This window comes from Anneissia japonica, unplaced genomic scaffold (genome assembly GCF_011630105.1).
Source record: "Anneissia japonica isolate Jap-2015-1 unplaced genomic scaffold, ASM1163010v1 scaffold287709_len1912824_cov184, whole genome shotgun sequence".
Classification (NCBI taxonomy): domain Eukaryota; kingdom Metazoa; phylum Echinodermata; class Crinoidea; order Comatulida; family Comatulidae; genus Anneissia; species Anneissia japonica.
The window spans coordinates 171102-192546 of record NW_022751466.1 but is presented as its reverse complement, the minus strand read 5'-3'; the positions used below and the strand labels follow the sequence as shown (position 1 = coordinate 192546).

At 34.1% G+C, this 21445-nt stretch overlaps 1 protein-coding gene across 14 annotated transcripts in view; it reads right to left on the bottom strand.

The window, feature by feature from the left end:
• LOC117121671 (piezo-type mechanosensitive ion channel component 2-like) overlaps positions 1–21445 on the bottom strand; it is a 61895-nt gene that overhangs the window by 25317 nt on the left and 15133 nt on the right. For 7 of the 14 annotated variants that reach the window (XM_033266944.1, XM_033266930.1, XM_033266937.1 and 4 more), the window contains 18 exons: positions 19106–19168; positions 16817–16837; positions 14662–14880; positions 14087–14353; positions 12410–12557; positions 11999–12210; positions 11588–11736; positions 10878–11024; positions 9553–9650; positions 8914–9062; positions 8045–8224; positions 6786–6878; positions 6052–6252; positions 5395–5596; positions 4430–4525; positions 3841–3991; positions 3479–3500; positions 2662–2825 (listed from right to left, as the gene is read on the bottom strand). In XM_033266944.1, the coding sequence (XP_033122835.1) occupies positions 2662–2825; positions 3479–3500; positions 3841–3991; positions 4430–4525; positions 5395–5596; positions 6052–6252; positions 6786–6878; positions 8045–8224; positions 8914–9062; positions 9553–9650; positions 10878–11024; positions 11588–11736; positions 11999–12210; positions 12410–12557; positions 14087–14353; positions 14662–14880; positions 16817–16837; positions 19106–19168 (2582 nt within the window). Of the gene's footprint in view, positions 1–428; positions 593–2661; positions 2826–3478; positions 3501–3840; positions 3992–4429; positions 4526–5394; positions 5597–6051; positions 6253–6785; positions 6879–8044; positions 8225–8913; positions 9063–9552; positions 9651–10877; positions 11025–11587; positions 11737–11998; positions 12211–12409; positions 12558–14086; positions 14354–14661; positions 14881–16816; positions 16838–19105; positions 19169–21445 lie in introns of all 14 variants that reach the window. The other 7 variants (XM_033266933.1, XM_033266939.1, XM_033266935.1 and 4 more) reach the window with 4 other exon arrangements.

Here is a 21445-nt window from a genome sequence, read left to right as displayed (position 1 = left end):
ATTATTAATTTCATTTATATTTAAAAATTATATATAATTCCTATAATTTTTCTAATATTTATATAATTATTCAGAGTGGGCCAGGGTGCACACAGGACCAACAGCTTAAACGTCTCATCTGAAAGAAGGTGCGCTATCGCAAATTGTATTTCAGCCCTCTAGCTGAAATACAAGGAGAGCAGCGATGAGAATTGACTGGAGTAAATAAGATTGTAACAGCTGGTTCAAAGCTTAAAATTGAAACTTACAAATTCACAATGTGAAAAAGATGAATACAATTGTTAATATTACATGCACTTAAATTTTGATTAAATAGCACTAAAGCATGATGGGAAGAAAATATCCAAATTAATGATAGAATGAATTTCATGAAATTTAGTGGTAATAAAAAAATGCGAATGAAATATTGAAGCTTTGACCCCACTTACGCTCTTAACAAACGTTTCTGGGACCTTATCAGATAATCGGGACCGTATAAAAAGTAGTACATCGAAAAAATCACATAGAAAATGCCGAAGATACTGACACGTGTTGTCCCGGTACCAAATATCATGGCCAACGTGATGTAAAACATGTACTGAAAGACTACTGTCTGCAGAGGAGGGTCAGAAACAAGAAACAAAGACGGTAAAAACAACACAGTTATAAGATCAGAATGCATGCAGCTTCAGAATCCTTCTAGATAGTTTTCTCTGCAAATTTCAAAGGTTAGTCAATAGCAAAACAGCATTAGAGATAAAACATATCATTGTGCGCCAACAGAAAATATAGTGATTAAGATTTCAGAAAATAAAACAGTGCATGTGGGTATTGTATCAGATATTAGAACGTATACAGCTGCTAAACACAACACTGACGTCAAACATAAAGATAACGCAAAGTTAATAACGCAATCTTTGTGACAATACATCCTTTGTTCTTAATATAATAGTCAAATAATATTGATATCCAAAGCTGGGCACTCATTGCATCGTACGATGGTTGTATGACCGTAACATGATAAATCCAACTCCGTTACCTGTAAACTCTACACCACGTGACGCCGTCTTGGATTGGATTGGATTTATTCGATGTAAACACTAAAGATAGTCTAGAAGAAGACTTATTTCCAGTGGAGTCCTTCTGGTAGTGATTGGGCAATACACCGGGAGACAATCCCCTACTCTTTTCCGAAGAGTGTACTGCGTTCTTTAACGTGCACATGGGCCATAATGCACACAAGACCAATGGCTTAAACGTCTCATCCGAAAAACGGTGCGCTATTGTAACTTGTATTTCAGCCCTCTAGCTGAAACACAAGGAGAGGCAGCGATGGGAATTTAACTGGCGACCTAGAAATCTCCACGGTTCAGCGCACACACAGTGGCTACTACCAGATTAGCCCACTGAGCTAAGCTGCTCTTCATGCTCTGCATGTCGGTGGCAGTATGAATGAATCATCATTAAAAATGATTTGTTGTGCGCGCGTTGTGGTATCATTATTATTCTTGTTGCGTGCAATGAGTACCCAGCTTGAGAAAAAAAATTTAAGAAAATAAAAGTAATTTATATAAATTACTTTTTTAACATAAAACATTTTAAATCAAACCAAAGGATGCAATATATCACATTTGTTTATACATTTGCAAATAATATGTGAATAATATGCAAATAAAATGCAAATTAATATGCAAATAAGGGGTTAGTGCAGATTAGGCAGCAATCCATGGCTTTTTTTTGTCAAGACATCCATTTTAAAATACTTACAACTTGACGGCCTCAGACATGGGTTTCAGAAGCAAGTTACGACCGAAACCCAAACAGGAAAATGCAATGATCAAGTAGCCTACACCTAGTATATTGGTGTGGCTGGTGGCTGTTATGTAAAGGACAGCCAGGCACACCCAAAAATTGTAGCCTAAAACGGAACTCTGAAGGGGTAATAATGGGATAGAAGAAATGACGAAGTTAGAGAAACAATTATTTTAATGAATATGAACCATTTTTGGAAACTATCAAAATATTTGTATGTTTTTTAAGATAGCATCAGGTTTGGAGAAGGGTAGATAGTGATTTAATGTGTATAAGTTGAGTAGAATTGTGGACATTTCAATTACAGGCTTCTGGGGTCAAATTGTGTGGGATACCAGATCTCAAAACTTTAAACACTTCCACTTTGTAAGCCTTATAATGACACTCAGTTTATAGAGCATCATTCCACTCAATTAAAATATTGTTTAATCTTCAAACATGTCAGTCACCCCATGAAGATTAATAATAAATCACATAAAGATAATGACATGCATATTTCATATTTAGAAAGTTCATATCAGAAAGGTACATGTTAATTCTGTAAGGATAAAACTTGAACTTTTTTTATTATGACTTACAATTTACTACATTAATAAAAAAATCCACATTGTTGTAAATATAATAAAAAACCATAACATACAGTTATGAAAAAAAAAAGACTGTCATATACATGGTAGTATAGATTTCCTGGCATTCAAAATTGACTCAAGATATAATTCAAATAAAAGTCTGAACTATGTATAAGTGGAGGGGGTTAATGTATACAATTTAGTTATAAAATGCAAATTAATATGCAAATAAGGGGTTAGTGCAGATTAGGCAGCAATCCATGGCTTTTTTTTGTCAAGACATCCATTTTAAAATACTTACAACTTGACGGCCTCAGACATGGGTTTCAGAAGCAAGTTACGACCGAAACCCAAACAGGAAAATGCAATGATCAAGTAGCCTACACCTAGTATATTGGTGTGGCTGGTGGCTGTTATGTAAAGGACAGCCAGGCACACCCAAAAATTGTAGCCTAAAACGGAACTCTGAAGGGGTAATAATGGGATAGAAGAAATGACGAAGTTAGAGAAACAATTATTTTAATGAATATGAACCATTTTTGGAAACTATCAAAATATTTGTATGTTTTTTAAGATAGCATCAGGTTTGGAGAAGGGTAGATAGTGATTTAATGTGTATAAGTTGAGTAGAATTGTGGACATTTCAATTACAGGCTTCTGGGGTCAAATTGTGTTGGATACCAGATCTCAAAACTTTAAACACTTCCACTTTCTAAGCCTTATAATGACACTCAGTTTATAGAGCATCATTCCACTCAATAATATATTGTTTAATCTTCAAACAAGTCAGTCACCTCATGAAGATTAATAATAAATCACATAAAGATAATGACATGCATATTTCATATTTAGAAAGTTCATATCAGAAAGGTACATGTTAATTCTGTAAGGATAAAACTTTTTTTTATTATGACTTACAATTTACTACATTAATAAAAAAAATCCACATTGTTGTAAATATAATAAAAAACCATAACACACAGTTATGAAAAAAAAGACTGTCATATACATGGTAGTATAGATTTCCTGGCATTCAAAATTGACTCAAGATATAATTCAAATAAAAGTCTGAACTATGTACAAGTGGAGGGTAAATGTATACAATTTAGTTGACATACCTTGCAAAGGTCCAAATAAGATCTAGAAGAAAAACCAAAACAAATAAATTAGTATGATTTATAACTTCATAAAAAAATGCAGAATACTTTTAATTTCATTCATTTTTGTATCATTATTTCCTTATTACAAACCATTTACGGATACTTTAGAAAAAACTGTGACAGGTTGTTAAATTCATTGAAATAATTTGTTGATGTCAGAGAATAAACAAAAAAATTCTTTAATTATTGTTCAATGATAATGTTCTCAATTAAACTTGTGGTAGCCCCAATAAAGGTAATATATAAGTACTGAAAATATCTGGTTAACTCTTTATTTATAAAAAAACAAAAAAACAAAACAAAACAAAACAACTTCATACTTGTTAAAAGTAAAGTTTGGCACTGGATTTGTGTCTATGTTCTCAACGTCAGTGGCCGCAACATTGTTGTCACCTCCACCAAAACCAGATTTAGATTCCTTTAGGAACACTTGCCACTGAAGACTCACAAACAACAGCTGGAAAAAGTCAGCTAGAAAAAAAAATTCAGTTAAACAGCAGTTGGCAACATGTACAAGAATATAATCTAAACTCGCAATGGAAAATAATATTACTGAGTTGTCGTCTGGTATAGATACAGTGCAGAGAGAACTTTTGTTTAACACAAATTGTATCACAAAATTATTGTTAGGATGGTTTACTTGATAAATATTTGTTTCAAATTCAAATTCTAAGTAATTTAACAATCAAAATCGAAAGTAGTAGAAACACAGGAAAAATACAAGACAAATATTAAGTTAAAAAAATTCAATATACATCTCAATAAGTCATAAAAGTAAATTCAGAAGAAGATTTTTATACAATTAGGTAATTATTAAGATACAAGATTAATATATACATGTTTTCTATGCTTTGACAAAATCTCCAAATAATTGTTGATAGTTTAGTTTGATAAAATTGATTTTCTCACCTATAATAACCTTAGCATTGAGGGGGTTATCATACACTGGTAGGTAAAGCCAAGTTATTAACTCCGAAGGCAAATCATTTGTCGTCCAAATGTAATCTGCAAATATTTAATTTCATCAAATTTATATTTACAATAACAATTAATTATCATCTTTATTTTCCTTGTCATCAAAGTCTACATCAACATATCCCTTTCAACATCAGTGGGGTCAAGAAAGTTCACATCGTGGCCCAGTTCCTACCAATCTTTCACCCCTATACACGACAATCTTAACATCAATTTTTTAGAAATAAATCAACATGGCTCTACAGAGTATGATGTTATGAATACTCGATAAAAAAAACATCAGTAGGCCTCCTGATGAGTGTAAGATAATTAAGTATAAAGCATACTCTAAATAAGGACGAACAAACCATAGTGATTCCATATGTTGATCTTTACAGTGAATCACTATGTCTTGTCTGTACTTATTTAGAATAATAAGATCTATTCTTATGACGTATCAACATCATCCCATTAAGATTCACAGGAATCATTATCAACATCATTATTCTCATCAACATCAACACTATCATCATCATTACTACCATAAACATCATCATCACCATCATCATTATAATCATCATTACCATCACCATCATCATTATCATGCCATCATCATTATCATTATCCTCACCAACACCATCATCATCCCCATCATTCTCATCAACATCACCACCATTGTCCTCATTATTAATGGTCCTGGTACATTACTGCCCAACGCCTCCGAGTAGGGGTTTGAAGAGTAGGGCTGGAGGTGGGCTTAGTAAATGGTATGGCACTGTACCTTAAGGCTATCTTGGTATAATAAACACAAGTAACATTAAAATAGAATATTCTATCTTCAACATCTCCCCCACCCCAACCATCATTATCATCACCATCAATGAAATTATTAGCCAGCATGATCTATACACTGTACTTACTAACACAGAAACTTGGGGGAAGCCCTAAGCACAGGCAGTAACTGACCGGAAGCAGAATGGCCAGAACAATGAGGAATATCGGCCAGATGACCATCACCACTTTACGGTCCAAGAAGATCATGATTAAGAGGAACGTCATGTAGATGACAGAGAACAAATCCAGTCGAATGCACACTGTTATAACAACCATGATGTAGGATATCTAAAAGGAGACAACAATTGATAATATCATTTTTCGCCTAATTCAAATCAAAGTATTTAACTAATAAGAGTTGTTAATCAATGCATCCCTATTTGAGTATGTGGATGAGAAAGGGTGCATGAAAGGGTAGGCGTAAAATTGGTCAAGCAATACAAACAATATAATTATGATATACAGTAAGGCTTAAAGTCAGCTTAAGAAGCTGAATTAATTAATTAATTCATTCATTCATTTATTTTTTTTATCTATTTATTTATTTAATTAATTAATTAATTTATTTATTTATTTATTTCAAATTCGTCACAATTTGAAAGAATAACATTAACAAATTTTGGTCATAATGGAAAACTGTCAATTGGAAAATAAACCTGAATAACATTGGTTACTACCTTCTGATGTGCTGCCCTCTATATACAATGGTGTGAATCATACAGAATATAGTAAATAAAGCATACCTCAAGACCATACTTGTAGAAGCCGTAATTGGCGAGGAATTTGAGCATATTCAATAGACCCTCATCAGCGTTGGCGCGATTGACACCCTCAAAAATTATTCCGTCCTTTGGAATGGGTTTGCCTTGCTCCCAATAGTGCTGCCTCTGGTGCAATATTACGATAGAGTTTACAATCAGAACAATGATAATAAACATGTACCCCTACAGAAACAAAATTAAATCACAAACAGAGCAATGATAATAAACATGTACTTCTACAGAAACAAAATTCAATTAAAACCTGTTTGATCAAACAACCCAAATTTTGATTATTCTTTTGTGGGTTGGAGAGAATTCAATTGAACCTGAATACATTTCGAGGAGCAAATAAGAACTGAAGGTTAATTAAACATGATAAAAAAAAAATTAATAAATATATAAATTGGTTGATATACAGTGTGTCTAGGAGTCTTGAAATGGGGGTGCTGATTGGGGGAGCGAAGGTAAAGTAGGTGGGCTCGATGATCAGTTCAAGTGGGGCTAACTCGCAAAATAAGGTGATTTCAAGGATTTTTAACTACTTGACCAGGATTTTCAGGGGGACGACTAGGAGGTTATTTTTTTTTTTTTGGATGGGGGGGGGGCGTGAGTAATTTTTGGAGGGGCGTGCACCACTGCACACCCCTAGATATGCTACTGTTGATATACTATAAATTAAAAGAATAGCCTACTAAAAAGGGAAGAAATATACATACATGTACATAGTCTGGAAAGCTTTGATCAGTTGGAACTTCAAAACCAAGCCAGGAAGTGCTGTTTACCATCTCTTCACCATACCAATCAGGATTCTATTGAAATGTCAACATTGATTTAGATACAATATTTAGTTTTCCTACCACCTTCACACTAGGCACAACACAAACTATTAACATACAAATCCTCTCACCAATGCCTTCTATCTATTCCCTGTACAAACTTCAAAACTAACGGCAACAGATCTTTCACACTTGCAGGTACTACTCTAGCTGGAACTCTACCATTACCTGTACATCTAAACAATCTCTACAATATCCACTTTCAAAGCTAACAACAAAACATTATTTTACAAGGAAACATTATAAATTTCAGTCTAAAGTGCATTTGATTTTAAAATTGTTTTATAATTTGCATTATATAAATTCTCAATTATTATTATAATTATTATTATTAAATAAATATTAACCAACTCCAAACAATTAAAAAATCATAGGAATGATGTTTTGCCCTACCTGAAGTGTTATTGTACTGATTACTCAGTACCTCCCCAAATACCAGAGAAAAAATTTGCAAGTGATTCGGGCAGGAATTGAACCCACAACCTCCAAGTATCTAGACTGATGTCTGGTGACTAGCGATGAATCCGATCCGAACTCACATCGTAATAGCATTTGCAGTACGCACTGCTACTAAGGGATCGGATTCATCACAACTCCCAACGCATTCCATTACAACAAGATGGCTCCCACAGATCCAGCCAATCGAAATACCCCTAGCATCATTTTCAATTTAACCTTGAAAGTTTTGAATACAAAATAAAACCCAAGCTTCGCAGCATTGCATTGTAGGGAATATGATTTCGAATTTCATTCCTCGGTACCTTAATTTCAATATTAGATACTCCACCTGGGCTCTTTTTGGATATGCTAGTTTATTAATTTAATAGTATTAATAATAATGATTAATGAAACGATAGTTAGTCGGAGGGCTTACTCATGGTTGTAATTATATATGTATACCAAACCTGAAGGTGACACTTTTTAATGGCAGCCATCTTGTTGAGTACACATACACAACTCATTGTTTTTTGCTTTGTCATCTTGTCAGCACTCTAGTTGTTTAATAGCTCTATGGGTGCTACAAAACCAGACATCATTTTTGGCATATTTATGGATCTAATGAGGGAAATCTTTTGTGAACACTGACATTTTGAAAGATCGAACTCAGGTACTTAAAGCTTGACAGCATCACCACTTACCCTTTCTGTGCAATTCTCGGTGAATTCGTCAGTATCTATAAAATTTAGTTGGTAAATCATCTTGGCCAGCATAACAAGAGATGCCCAGATAATTGCTATCAAACAGAACAGCCTCTGCAGACTATGAACAGGTATTGCGAAGAACATCAGGCAAACAAAAACACAGTTCACAGCAGTCACCTGAATTCAAATTTGCAATAATTTATGCACATATTTTCACAGAATAGTAAATAATAATAATAATGGAACACTATCTGAGATACAAATATAATTCAAGTGAAACACACATTGTCCATATCCAGATAGGATCACATGACTCTCTGAATACAGTTACCCTAATATTACTGAATATCTGTTAGAACTGTAAGGATACAGAAGTCTTTGTCTAACAGACAGTACTGCAGAGTGCTGCATTCACTTCCTATGAGAAAACAGTTTACCTAATGGTCCGTAACTGCAGGGCAACAGGAGCTGTTTAGACCAGTACATCTGGGTAACCCCCTACTTGTCTCGAAAGATGTACTGGAATCTTTATAATGTGCATGTGAGCCAATTGTGTACACTAAGCCTATAAATTATAGTCCTTATCCAAGAAAGCTTGCTAAACCACCACCACCAAAAAAAAATGCAAGCGTACCACTCAAACCAGCGTGAATATTATGGCTGTAGGTTACCGCTTGGTCATTCAACTCGCCCTCGGATTTGGAACACAGATTTTTAAACCGAAATCTGGTGATATATTTATGGTTTTGCCCTGATTTAACCCATGAAAATGGGATTAAAAGGTGAATTGTAAACTATATCTTCAGTCTGAATCAATCAAGATTGTGTATTCATATCATGTTATCTAGCATTTTATCTGAACTTACCTCGTTGCATGCAACGACGATGATGGTGATGAACACGACCTTCATCATGTGTATTTCAATGATTCTCCAGAGAACAGATGTGATTCTGTGGTAGTAAGCCAAACCAGTCTTGAACAGCTGCCCTATGTACAGTTTTAGGCTTTTCTGGGCTGTTGAGAGCAAAAAGAGTTGTTTTTAAAATTATTTTTCTTACATTCAACAGTAAAGGTGCTGGCCTGGGCACTGTACCTTTTGTTGACAGATCCCTGGTCAGCAATGAGGGTACATCCCCATACTGTGGTTTGGGTGCTGGCTTGAAGTTCTTCTTTTTTTCCCCCCATTACATCTATTTACTTGTTTTGGAGCACAGAGACCCTTGTATTTTGTGTGGTATAAATGCATAGCCACCTTTCAAAGTAAACACAGTAGCTACAGAAGGCAACTCTATGGCAAAAATTAAATTGTTATTTATCTGTTTATCTGGTTTAAGTATTCACAAGACAGATAAAACAATTGCAAAATAAAATGATATGCTTTAAAAATATATTTTTTCATAAACATGATATAAAAAAGTTTATACATGTGGTAAAGTATATGTAACATTTTTACAGGTACAGTAATCAAATTATGTATGACAACTTAAAGTAATAGTATTCGTACCGTTACTTTTTTGAGATGACGCATCAACCTCATCCAGGTCCTCCCCGCTTCCACCTTCAATTGCTGTGTCATCGCTGGTCACAGCGTAATTACTCCCACTAAGAAAAGTTAAATCGGTAAAAGTGAGCCTGTATTCATTGAGGTATAACATTGTGCATTCTGAGGTAGGTCAAAGGTCTTTTAAAATAAATCCCCTGTAAAACCCTATCCAGACTACCAAAAATGTGACATGCCTAAATATGGTCACGATGACATCACATCATGACCATATATAGGCACATCATGACTAAATATGGTCATGACATCACATCATGACCATATATAGGCACATCATGACTATATATGGGCATACAATAGTTTTTAGTCAAAGAAAATTTGATAATCTGGACATAGCTTTAAGGAGTATGATTCAATGATCACAATTACAAAGGATGTTGGGAACAGAATGCATGTTGGGATAGGTACATAATAATGGCCGTATTCGACTGGTCGTTCTTCGTTAAACCACACCCACCTGCACAGTGGTAAAATCCTACTTAATGAATACAACCAATCGAATAGAAAACTGGTAAATACTCGACAAAACAAAACAGCTGCATTATCGCGATACATGCTTAAAAAATATATCAAGGTTGTTGTGGATTGTGGCAGTATGGATTTTTCATAGAAAAATGTTTTCATCCGATTTTTGAATTCTGTTAGCCTACTATTATTTTTTGACTTCATGTGAGTAAATATTACAACTTCTATTTTCTGAAATTTAGCCTAAATTATATTAACGCAAATGTTGTTGCTGAACTGACCAATCGGCCATGTTTGTTTTGGTCAGGAAATGAAGCAGTCGAATAATCCCATTTACCTGGTTTTTTTTATGTCACTAAGCTTAAGAAAGTGGCTATGGAAGTAGTGAATCTGTACTAAGATGGCAATGGTAAAAGATGTTGCAAACAGAATGCATGTTGGGATAGGCCTAGAATCTTTACCTAAGATTTTTTCCCCATGTCACTCAGCTTAAGGAACAGATTATGGAAGTAGTGTATCTATAACACGATCACAATGATTAAAGATTTTGAAAACAGAATGCATTGGCAAAATAGTTTCATCTGGTTTCCAATACAGTATATTTTCCATACAGAAAATGTCATTACAATAACCAATGCACTCACTGTTATTTGTTGATGACAGTTGAACACATCTATCTGACGAAGCCCAACTGACAATTGGGCGAAACCCTCATCAATAATTAACATTGAGTACATTGTTTTACTTATTTAAATTTTCTGCATGGAGCAGAATGCATGTTGGGAAGAATCAATAATCTTTACCTTGGTTTTTTGATGTCACTCAGCTTAAGAAAATGACTATGGAAGTAGTGAATCTGTACCACGATGACAATGATGAAGGATGTTGGAATCAGCAAGTTCAGAAACAGCTTGGATGTACTAAACTCCTCTAAACCAATGTCACTCAACCTGCCAAAATTAACAAATTAATAGTTAATTCTAACATATAGTATCTAATATTTAGACAAATTATTAAAATTATAATAGTGATTATACTTAAAGATGCACAAATCTCGCAAGGCTCAGCCTTGCTGCACGAGCGACACAACGGGCACTCCGAGTGCCGGTCGAGCTTAACACTCGGTTTGGGGCCCACACGCCGAGCACAAAGACTTGCGAGCGAACATGTCGATCGAGACTACAATAAAAAGGATATCTTGTCAACCACAAGTTGAAAATATATCCAAGGCAAAAATAAATCCAAGGAGAATTGCTTGAAAAGTCCTGCTAGTTTTCAAAGGCTAGATGATCCGACTTCGAACAACGTCGAAAAGGGAATGAGGACGTTTGTTAGGGAGACGGTTCGGATGTGGCGCTTTGGGTCGGACTGTTCCATTTTTTTTTTCAAAGGGGTGTTCTGTTTTGGGAACAATGGCAATTAGTCGGTTATCCAGGTAAGTATTCACGAAATAGACTATTAAAATTATAATAGTGATTATACTTAAAGATGCTATCGACAGAGCTAAACTTACGTTTCCTTTGATAAATGAGTACTATTCTGCCAATACTCAGGGAATTTTTCAAACTGAAACGTGTAAATGAGGACAAGTACAATCATCGAGTAGATAACGACAATCCACCAGAAAAAGTATACAATCACTCGAAACAGGCGCCAAGAAAACTATGGATGAGAACATTTTTAGATCAGTTAGAGAGCAAATATATCTGTTTATGAATTGTTAATATACAGCAATATACAGTAGCAATATAGCAATTACAGGAAATAAAAAAATAAGAAAAAACTTTTTTGAAGAATATTTAGTTCAAAGTAAAAAAATATCCAACAAGTAATCCAATAGATCATAAAGAATCAGTTACAGAATAACAATACAATTTCAAATAAAATTTAATTAATAATTAAAACAATATTTAAAAAGCCTTACGACAAAGATGGTCATAAGGAACAAGAAGAGCCCCATGTAGATTATCTTGAAACAATCAACAGTGTCCTGAAGACTGACAATGAGGAACATGCCACCACAAAGCAGTATCCAGTATTTTGCGATCAAGTCCATGATGGCAGCTCCTATCACCATCATTGTCTCACTCTGTACACGATCAACATGATCACCCGTCTCCGCCCTCTCGTTTAAAGCTGTAGACAAGGTACAAAGCAGAAATATAAATGTAAAAACAAACCTTTGAAATTATTTTATATATCTGTTTGTTTTGAAAGAATGGTACATTGGTGAGGCATTAGGATTTTTATCAAAGTACACAAATGCTTACTGTAAAATTTATTTTATTCTATTTACCTTGTTTTAATGCAGTGATAATATAGAGTTTTGACTTACCTTTGACCTCATCAGATGGAGCTGAGAAGATCATTCCAAATGGTTGGAGGATGATACCATCTGCAGCTTGGTGGTGGTCAAGCTCTCGTAGCTTATTTTCCCGACAGAACTGCCGTAAGGTCATCCAAAACATGCATGTGTACAGAAGCTGTAAAGTTAATATGAATATGCATTAATGCACTTAATAAAACATATAAAACTTATAAATGACATGTTTTGACGTGTTCCACATAATCATCATCAGGTAATAATGCTTATGCTGCTACCGGTTTATGTACTACCGGTCAGATGTAAGAAAAAACAAGCAAATATTGAGGTAAGTCATATATACAGAGGTCATGAATACTATGGTAAGTCATGCATATATAGATTTACAATAAAAGAGTGATATTGCAATGAACTGTTTGTTTGTCCAGTGGACTGATTTCCCCCAGCAATGTGAAGTTGATAAGTATTGTGGGCAGAGTCAAGAATAGTAAAGCAGTCTGAATTAGATGTGTTTTGACATTTAACAGAGAGACAACACAGGCTTGGAGATTAGTTGGAATATAGTCTTTTACATTAAAAAAATCAGATAATTTATATGATATAAAAGCAAGTTTACATTAATGTCAAGAGTAATAATTTTTGATATTTCATTTACAATAGTCAGATAATAAAGAATATATATTAGTAACATATTAAAAATTATGAAACAAACTCCTATAATGATAGTTAACAAATATATTATAGAATATATACAATATTTATATTTTATGTACGGGAAATTATCTGAGCGGCTACATTGCATGCATGGACCATAGCATGTGAGCAAAGGAAAACACAAGAGTAGATACCGTACAATTATAAAAGAAAAAGTGGTGGGCTCAAGAGATGTTACAGAGATCAACAACCTGATGTGATTGGAAATTGGATGAGGATGGTCCTGAACAGATGAAGATGTTAGAGGAGGCCATCGGCTAGCAGTGGCCTGAATGGTTAGTCATGATAATTGTGTCAATGATATATTAGTGATTTATTATTTAGAATTTAACTGCAGTAATACAACCCCCGACGCAGCCGGCAACGAACTCTGAGATCGAGTGGCAGCCTGAGCTGCCCAATCCAGAGCCGCCGCAAACTTAGTCGGGGGCCAGCGTGCACAAATCTCTCAAGTCTCAGCCTTGCTGCACGAGTGACACAACGGGCACTCCGAGTGCCGGTCGAGCTTAACACTCGGTTTGGGCCCCCACACGCCGAGCATAAATTCTTGCGAGCGGATATGGACACCGATCGAGACTACAATAAAAATAAAAGGATATCTTGTCAACCACTTGTTGAAAATAAATCCAAGGGCGAAAATAAATCCAAGAAGAACAGAATTGTGCTTGAAAAGTCCTGCTAGTTTTCCGAAGGCTAGACGATCCAACTTCGAACAACGTCGAAAAGGGAATGAGGACGTTTGTTAGGGAGATGGTTCGCACGTGGCGCCTTGGGTCGGACTGTTCCATTTTTCGAAGGGGTGTTCCGTTTTGGGAACAATGGCAATTAGTCGGTTATCCAGGTAAGTATTCACGAAATAGACTTGTAGATTGTGTTTGTTCATGTAATAATTTAACATAAAACTTGAGCTTCAATTAAAAAATGTTTGATTGTGTTTGGTTATTTTAAAACAGAAATAGATATATGGAAAGTTACCTTAACAGCTAGTACAGTACACGGTATCTCATACCTCACAAGCCCTATCTCAGTTAAATCAACTCCATCCTCAGTTACTGTTGGCAGTTCCTCTTCATTCAAATTCAAACCATAGACAAACTGGATAATGATCAAGCACTCCGCATAAATTACTATAAATGGTGAACTGTAGAGGGCGCACTTCCTTGATCCAGGTATTATCCAGCATGCACAAGCCCAAAGGAGGAGTACAAAGGATAACCAACTGTGGTATGTAATGCTCCATGCCTAAATATTAAGGAAGTAATAAGAAGAGTGAATATAAGATATACGATATATGAATACTGAATTATTTTTTATTTTTTATGATTTCACAACTGCCAAATATTTTCTCAAGATATATTTATATTTAGTTTTTTCATTCTTAAAGATGACATGTTGATTCATGGCCTCCTCATTATTCGAAGTAATGTTCGTTCTATGTTATTTAAACATAAACAGTGCATCTGTAGATATTTACTATAACAGATCAGATTCCTGTCTATTGCCAACTCCATAAAGGACTATTGTAGAAAATTGCTTGGTTTAGTACTTGCCATCATCAGTACAAGAGCAGCAATGTAGCTCTGTTTTGTAATATATGCTACCAGAGTACCCAAGGGGCTAGCCTTAGGGTGTTCCACCGCTCCACTAGTTTCACTATCTGTTCTTGCTTGACGTTGGTAAGATGTGCCCTCTTCGACGTCAGTGGGGGTAGATGACTCCATGGTCTGGTAGTCGGGGGAGCCTTTACGCATCTCTTCAGTTACCAGGAGCTGGAAATAAAAAATTATAATCATATCGAATTATGTAATATTACGCTTGGACATAAAATCACAGTAAAATCCATCATTTGTTATTTCCCTTTTTGGTTAGCTTGAGTAATTACAATTCATATTTACAGTAATGCATCGAGGGACAGACGAGAGTAGGTGGTACTGGTCGGTTTACCGGGGTAGCTCAGTCATGAAGGGACCCTTAAGACAGAAGCAAGTTACTGTAAAATCTAGTCCACACCTCAAGCGCTTTGAGACTCCGGTATAAAGCGCTATATAAATTAAACTACATTACATAATTATACAAACCACAATGGATGAGTTTTCAAGTGCTTTCTCAAAGGGTGAAGAGGAACGGCTCCCTACGGCTCCCTGTGGCTCCTTCCCCCTACTGGCCATCAGTAGGCCTACTCTTACTTATTTACGACATTTAAAGAAACATTAAGGCCACAAGCTTAATTTTCTAAATGATATGAGATAATTGTCAAATGCAAGGAGGACTTACCAGACATTTTACAAACAAATAAACACAAAGCAAGACTACATTCACTTGATTCTTGTTCAATGAGAACAAATGGATTCACAATAAATAAATAATATCAACACATAGCACTACTAAGACTGTCAGTGTTTAATAGGAATGAGCAAGTACAGTACAGGCAAACATGTATTTAGCATATCTAGGGGGTATCGACAAAGTTGGGGATGATGGAGAGGTGGGCACAATTAGTTATGCGGGTATATGTAGCCCCCTGACTAAATGTGAATGTGAGGGGGCTCAAGCTAGGGGAGTACACAAACATTTTTTTCTTTGCAAATTTCTAGTGGAAAGAACCAGGAAGGGCGGCCAACTTTTTTTGGATATATGGGGGGGGGGGAGGGGTAAATATGGCCGTCATCCCTAGATATGCCACTGGAAGAGGTAAAATAGTGATATGTGGAGATCTTCCATCAACCAGCATTTATCCTGTCAGAAATGGCTGAAATAAAATGGTCAAAGCACTTGTAGTCATATGCCCAACATATATGATGGATAAACAGCATGAAATATGAACAAATCCCTAGACGACATACAGACAGAAAGACAGATACAGTAAATCATGAATAGATAAACAAAAACATAGATACACATCTGAAATGGATGATTCTACTATTTTCAAGGGGTGTTCCAATTTGCGGAACTGTTTTTTTTAATCCAGAAAAGTATTCATTATACTGATGAATTTTGTTTATGTTCATCAGTGTTATCATTATGCAAGAATGATTGAGACTGAAGCTTTTTCTCCATACAACTGCTACATTGTTGCTACAGCATTTTCACTGCAATCATTACACTATGTAGCTGTCTCCGATACAATCAGAAAGGCACAACCGACCAATCAGCATCACTGAAAAATGTTGAGTATAGCATGTAGCAATTTTATGGAAACTTCACACTAGTGTATTAATGAGGGTTTCAGAATGGTAAATTGTTAATTCATTGACAGAAACTTAATCCACATTCTTATGTTTCCTCTTCTACTCAATACAATCACTTCAGTAATACTTGTGGAAATAGGATGTTAAAGAATGGTTTCAGTAAGAACGTAGGATTAACATTCATCTACTTCATACTATCTATAGACAAATGCTACAGGATAGCAAAATATATATTATGGCATTCATCTATAATAGTATAGTAAATGAATGCATATTAGAATTGCATGCTTCTTGACTATACATGAATGTGACAGCATGTATTTTCTACTATTGCAATCATCTATAATACTATTTATTATCTATTCTATACTATTGCACACACATCAAGCAGTTATCTGAAACATGCAACAAATGACACAGAAACACAAGACAATGTGGTTTATGAGGTTAATTAGCATTAATTCACATAGAATATAAATATTCATTCAATGCATGCATCTATAGAGTGAACACCAACCTTTTTCTTTGATGATGTGGACTAGATTAATACCATGGTGAGATAAGAAAAGAACGATTGAATGTCAGAAGTTAAAGACTATCACAACCCACAAAATGTGAGACATTCTAAAGCTGGGAATATGTCATCAGAATTTAACAAATGTATGTTTGATCAGATGTTTCCTGATATTGTACACTTGTTTTATTTTTTTAATTAATTACAAGTCTTTCCCTGAAGTGAAACGTACATTCTAACTGCATTAGACAAAATCTGATATACCCATATTTGGGTATATGACATCATCATGGTCATACATGGTTGTGATACTGTATAACATCAGCATGCCTATATATATGGGCATCAGCATGCCTATATATGGGCATCAGCATGCCTATATATGGGCAATGCCTATATATGGGCATCAGCATGCCTATATATGGGCATCAGCATGCCTATATATGGGCACCAGCATGCCTATATATGGGCATCAGCATGCCTATATATGGGCAATGCCTATATATGGGCATCAGCATGCCTATATATGGGCATCAGCATGCCTATATATGGGCAATTCACACAAACGTCACACAAATTTGATAGTGTGGACAGATCTTAACAGAAACAATGTAATAATATATTCCCAGCTTAGGAAGAACCATGTAAATTGAATTTAGATAAATTCAGTGAGATTAAAGTTTTCTTTCCAAGTTGAAATGTGAGGCCATTAAATATGTGATCTATTATATACCGCATACATAGATTCTAGGTATCAGATTGGTTAAAAAGCAGGTAATAACTTTAACTATCACTCCTATGATGTTGGTTGAATGATAGTTCATAGTCTCCCAGAGAAAAAAGTACTATCACGTTACTATCTCTAGGTCCCACATATAACACTGTTATGAAATTGATGACATGCACCATACAGGTACGTAATAGGGGACGCGACCTGTACAACGCTGAAAGAGATTGCCCTTTCATCGCCAAGGAAGTAAGCCTAGAATACTTGGTGGGTACTCTTTTTTTTTTTTAACCTTTTTTAGGCCTTGTAGAATCTATGTATGAGATATAAAACAAATACTGACTGCTCTAGGTTCGGGAAACAGTGAAATCTATAGCAACTTGGTCATGTGGAGACCATAGCCACATCACCTTGAGGTAGATTTCACTGTTCCCCTCATGAGCAGTCAATATTTGTAAATTCTATACCATATTTGTGATAGTGTAAGTACATACATCAGATTTGCTATACTTACAGAAGACTAATGCACAGTACCCACCAAGCAGTGCATGACAGGTTTTATCCCTGTCTCTTATACACATCTTATTATTGTTTGAAACATCTGCTCATTGAGCTACTGAAATGATGCTTTTTGATGTTTATTTTTCTTTTATTTCAGTCATTCAGTCAGCCAAAAATAATAGAATAAAAATACACAATTTTATTGAGAATAAAAAAGATATACTGCCTGTAATAAAATATGGAAAAAACCCCTCAAAACCCCTTAAAAATTATAAAAATTATGTTAACTTCCAAATAGGAACAAGGACTAAAATAATCCAATTTTCACTGTTTACAGACCTTTTTAGAATACAAATCCTTCAACTGACTACCAGTTAAACTAAGGGTCTATTCAAAAGAATATACGAAAGTTAATTTACTTTTCAATACATCAATTAAGTCATGAGAAATTAATTATTATTATTTCAAGATTTTTCGTTTATCACAGACGGTACATCATTAAAGATATTTTTTGATATAAGAACCTGAAGAATTTAAGCATCTATTTAAAATACAGAAATGTACAGTATCTGTTTATTGTTGAAGAATTTATCCACCCTCCCCACCCCCCCCCCCATGTTAAATTGCAAGCAAATACATACTGTATATGAAATGTATTAAACACAATAGACTATGGATGGGAAAACAATAACATTTATTTATTACATGTAATAAAAATTATATACTAATTATAAATTAGATGGTGTAGCTATAATCGTATTAGTCAACATTTGTCTTATAATTAATAATAATTAATAACAAATAATTCTAAAATAAATCTACCTTAAAATGAAATGAGAACATAATATAATTGAATTTTAAAGTGATACAAAAAGGATAATATAATATCTGTTAAAAAGTCTCCAAAATGTATTTGATAACTTTTAAAATACTTAAATTATAATATTTCAAAAACAATAAAATCAAGATTTAAAAGTTTATATTGTGGTGGCCTGATACATCAATAAAAACAATAATGGATTAAAAATCGAGAAAAAAAATTGAACAAATGCAATATATTTTACCTCTCTTTCACCTGATTTCCTTCTGTGTTTTTTATGTGTCTGTTTTTGAACCTCCACTAACTCCTGAAAAAAAAGGGATTTACACTCAAAACATCATTTGAAAGAACAATGGTACAAGAAGATATGAAAGAATATTTCAAACCATATTTATTCAAACAATTTCATTTAACTTTTGATATCTTTTAATTTATGTGGATTTATATAGTTTGGTTGGAGGTTACTGCGAAAAAAAAGGATGTTCTAGCCAATGAAGGTATGATAAATCAGGATGTTTATGTTTTAAACAAACTGTGTGACTAAATGTAGGTTCTATTAGTGAAATTTGCTTTGGTTGGGAATAGCAACATTTTCTAAATAAATATATTTATATATTATTTATATCAATCATTATTTTAATTCTATCAATAATACTGTCAGAGATTTATACTACACCAATTTAAAAATTGTTCAAAGGCTAATTAATTAGTATTGGTATGGTTTGAGCTGTCGTAACTGTCTTCAAGCCTTTAAATCAAATTCATTCATGATGTATTCCATCATGAGCATACTTAATCTTGTCAATATAAACTTTGATGTCAATATGAGACAGACATTGCTTTTCCTCACATGTTTACCAAACACTTCTGAATACATCTTTGACTAACTTATTTATAACTGCTAATTTAAGCCAGACACACAATCATGACTGTCGGCCGACGAATCTACACACAATAGCTGCTCTCTGCAAGAGCCTGACAACGTCACGTCGTTTCATGATCCATTGCACGTGCATATGTATTCTATGTGGAATTGCGTCAGCTTATGACCGTCAGTGCAGTGCATGACAGGTTTTATCCAAAGTTTCTGATTACTGCTCATTCTTTAGCAAATTGGGTTACTTATGTATGCATTGTAAATGAAACTTCTCCCAGTCATATAAAATAGCAAAACACTCTAAGAGTTGGTAAATTTTGTTGACAATGTATTCTAAAGTCAAACACAAATATTATCCAACACAAGTGTTCTAACAAAACCTGGGGATTACAAAAATAGACCATTGGTGGTAAATAACGAATAATTAATAGGGCGTAGAAAAAAATATTACAAAAATTATATTAGGCACCCTTCAAAATAAGCCAGTGCCCAGCAAAAAAGGATTACAAAAACATAAAAAACAAATCATTTAATAAGTGCATTTAAAAAAAAAACATTTCATAAAATATACACTGCAGAGATTTTCAAAAACAAAATCATGCCAAATTATTCATTGTTGCAAACAGTTATTACATTTTGTCTTTATTGTCTAAAAAAGTGGATTAAATTTCAAATGCAATCTACTGAAAAGAATCTTGAAAGTGACAATGCATCAAAACCTTTAGTATTTTGTGACACAGAAATTTAAAAGCAACATGTATCCGTTAATGTAAGAGGTCACAAGGAAACTGTTCACTTTAAATGTTGTCACATATCATGAAATAATTACATGCAACATTCACAAATACAATCAAATTTGAAATTAGGAATAGTGCAAGATAATTAAAAAGCTCATTAACTGATCATTACAATAATGTTAAGATTATGAGTCAGTTTGAATGCCAGCAAGGCACCGCATAGTGAAGTGTAGATCAGCATAGAAATATATTTTAAACCTCTGCTATTTTCTTTTTTTATCACTTTATACAGCAAGATTATAAGGTACAGTAAGTATTAGAGCAGAGTTAATGATAAAATTATAAAAAGATGTAGTTATTTTTGAAAAATATATAATATATAAATTTAAAAGAAATGGTGCATGGAATTAAAATAAAGACAAATCACTAAAATTGTCCATATTTTGCAGTGCTGAAATTAAATGACTATCTAAAAATTAAATTAAACTATATGGAAGCATTAAGCATCATCCCCTCGTTAATTGTCAAAGCATTATCAGCTAAGCAGTAATGATATCAACATTGGGAGGAGTTCACTGGCGTAGCCAGAGGGTGGGTCAGGGGTTCTGACCCCCTCTGAAGTTAAAAAAAAATAAAATAAAAATTATCCCCAATAACGACAATGCAAAAAATAATTTGGAATATGAAATGTAAGCTAGTATTCTTTTTATTTTTTTCAATAATAATATACTAATCAGTTTTTATACTCATACCCCCAGCTCACACCGAAATCTAGGAATTTTAGTAGTGCCAATGGCAAATTCCATAACATGTTTTACGAGCAGACAATGCTTACTATTGTTGTATGAGCCAATCCTGTAGTGGAAATGACAAGTTGTAGTAAGAATTACATATTTAATTGGACCAAAACTGCCTTTTTAAAGAAATTTAACCTAAAGATCAAGAGAGAGAAGTAAGGCTGACAAGTTTA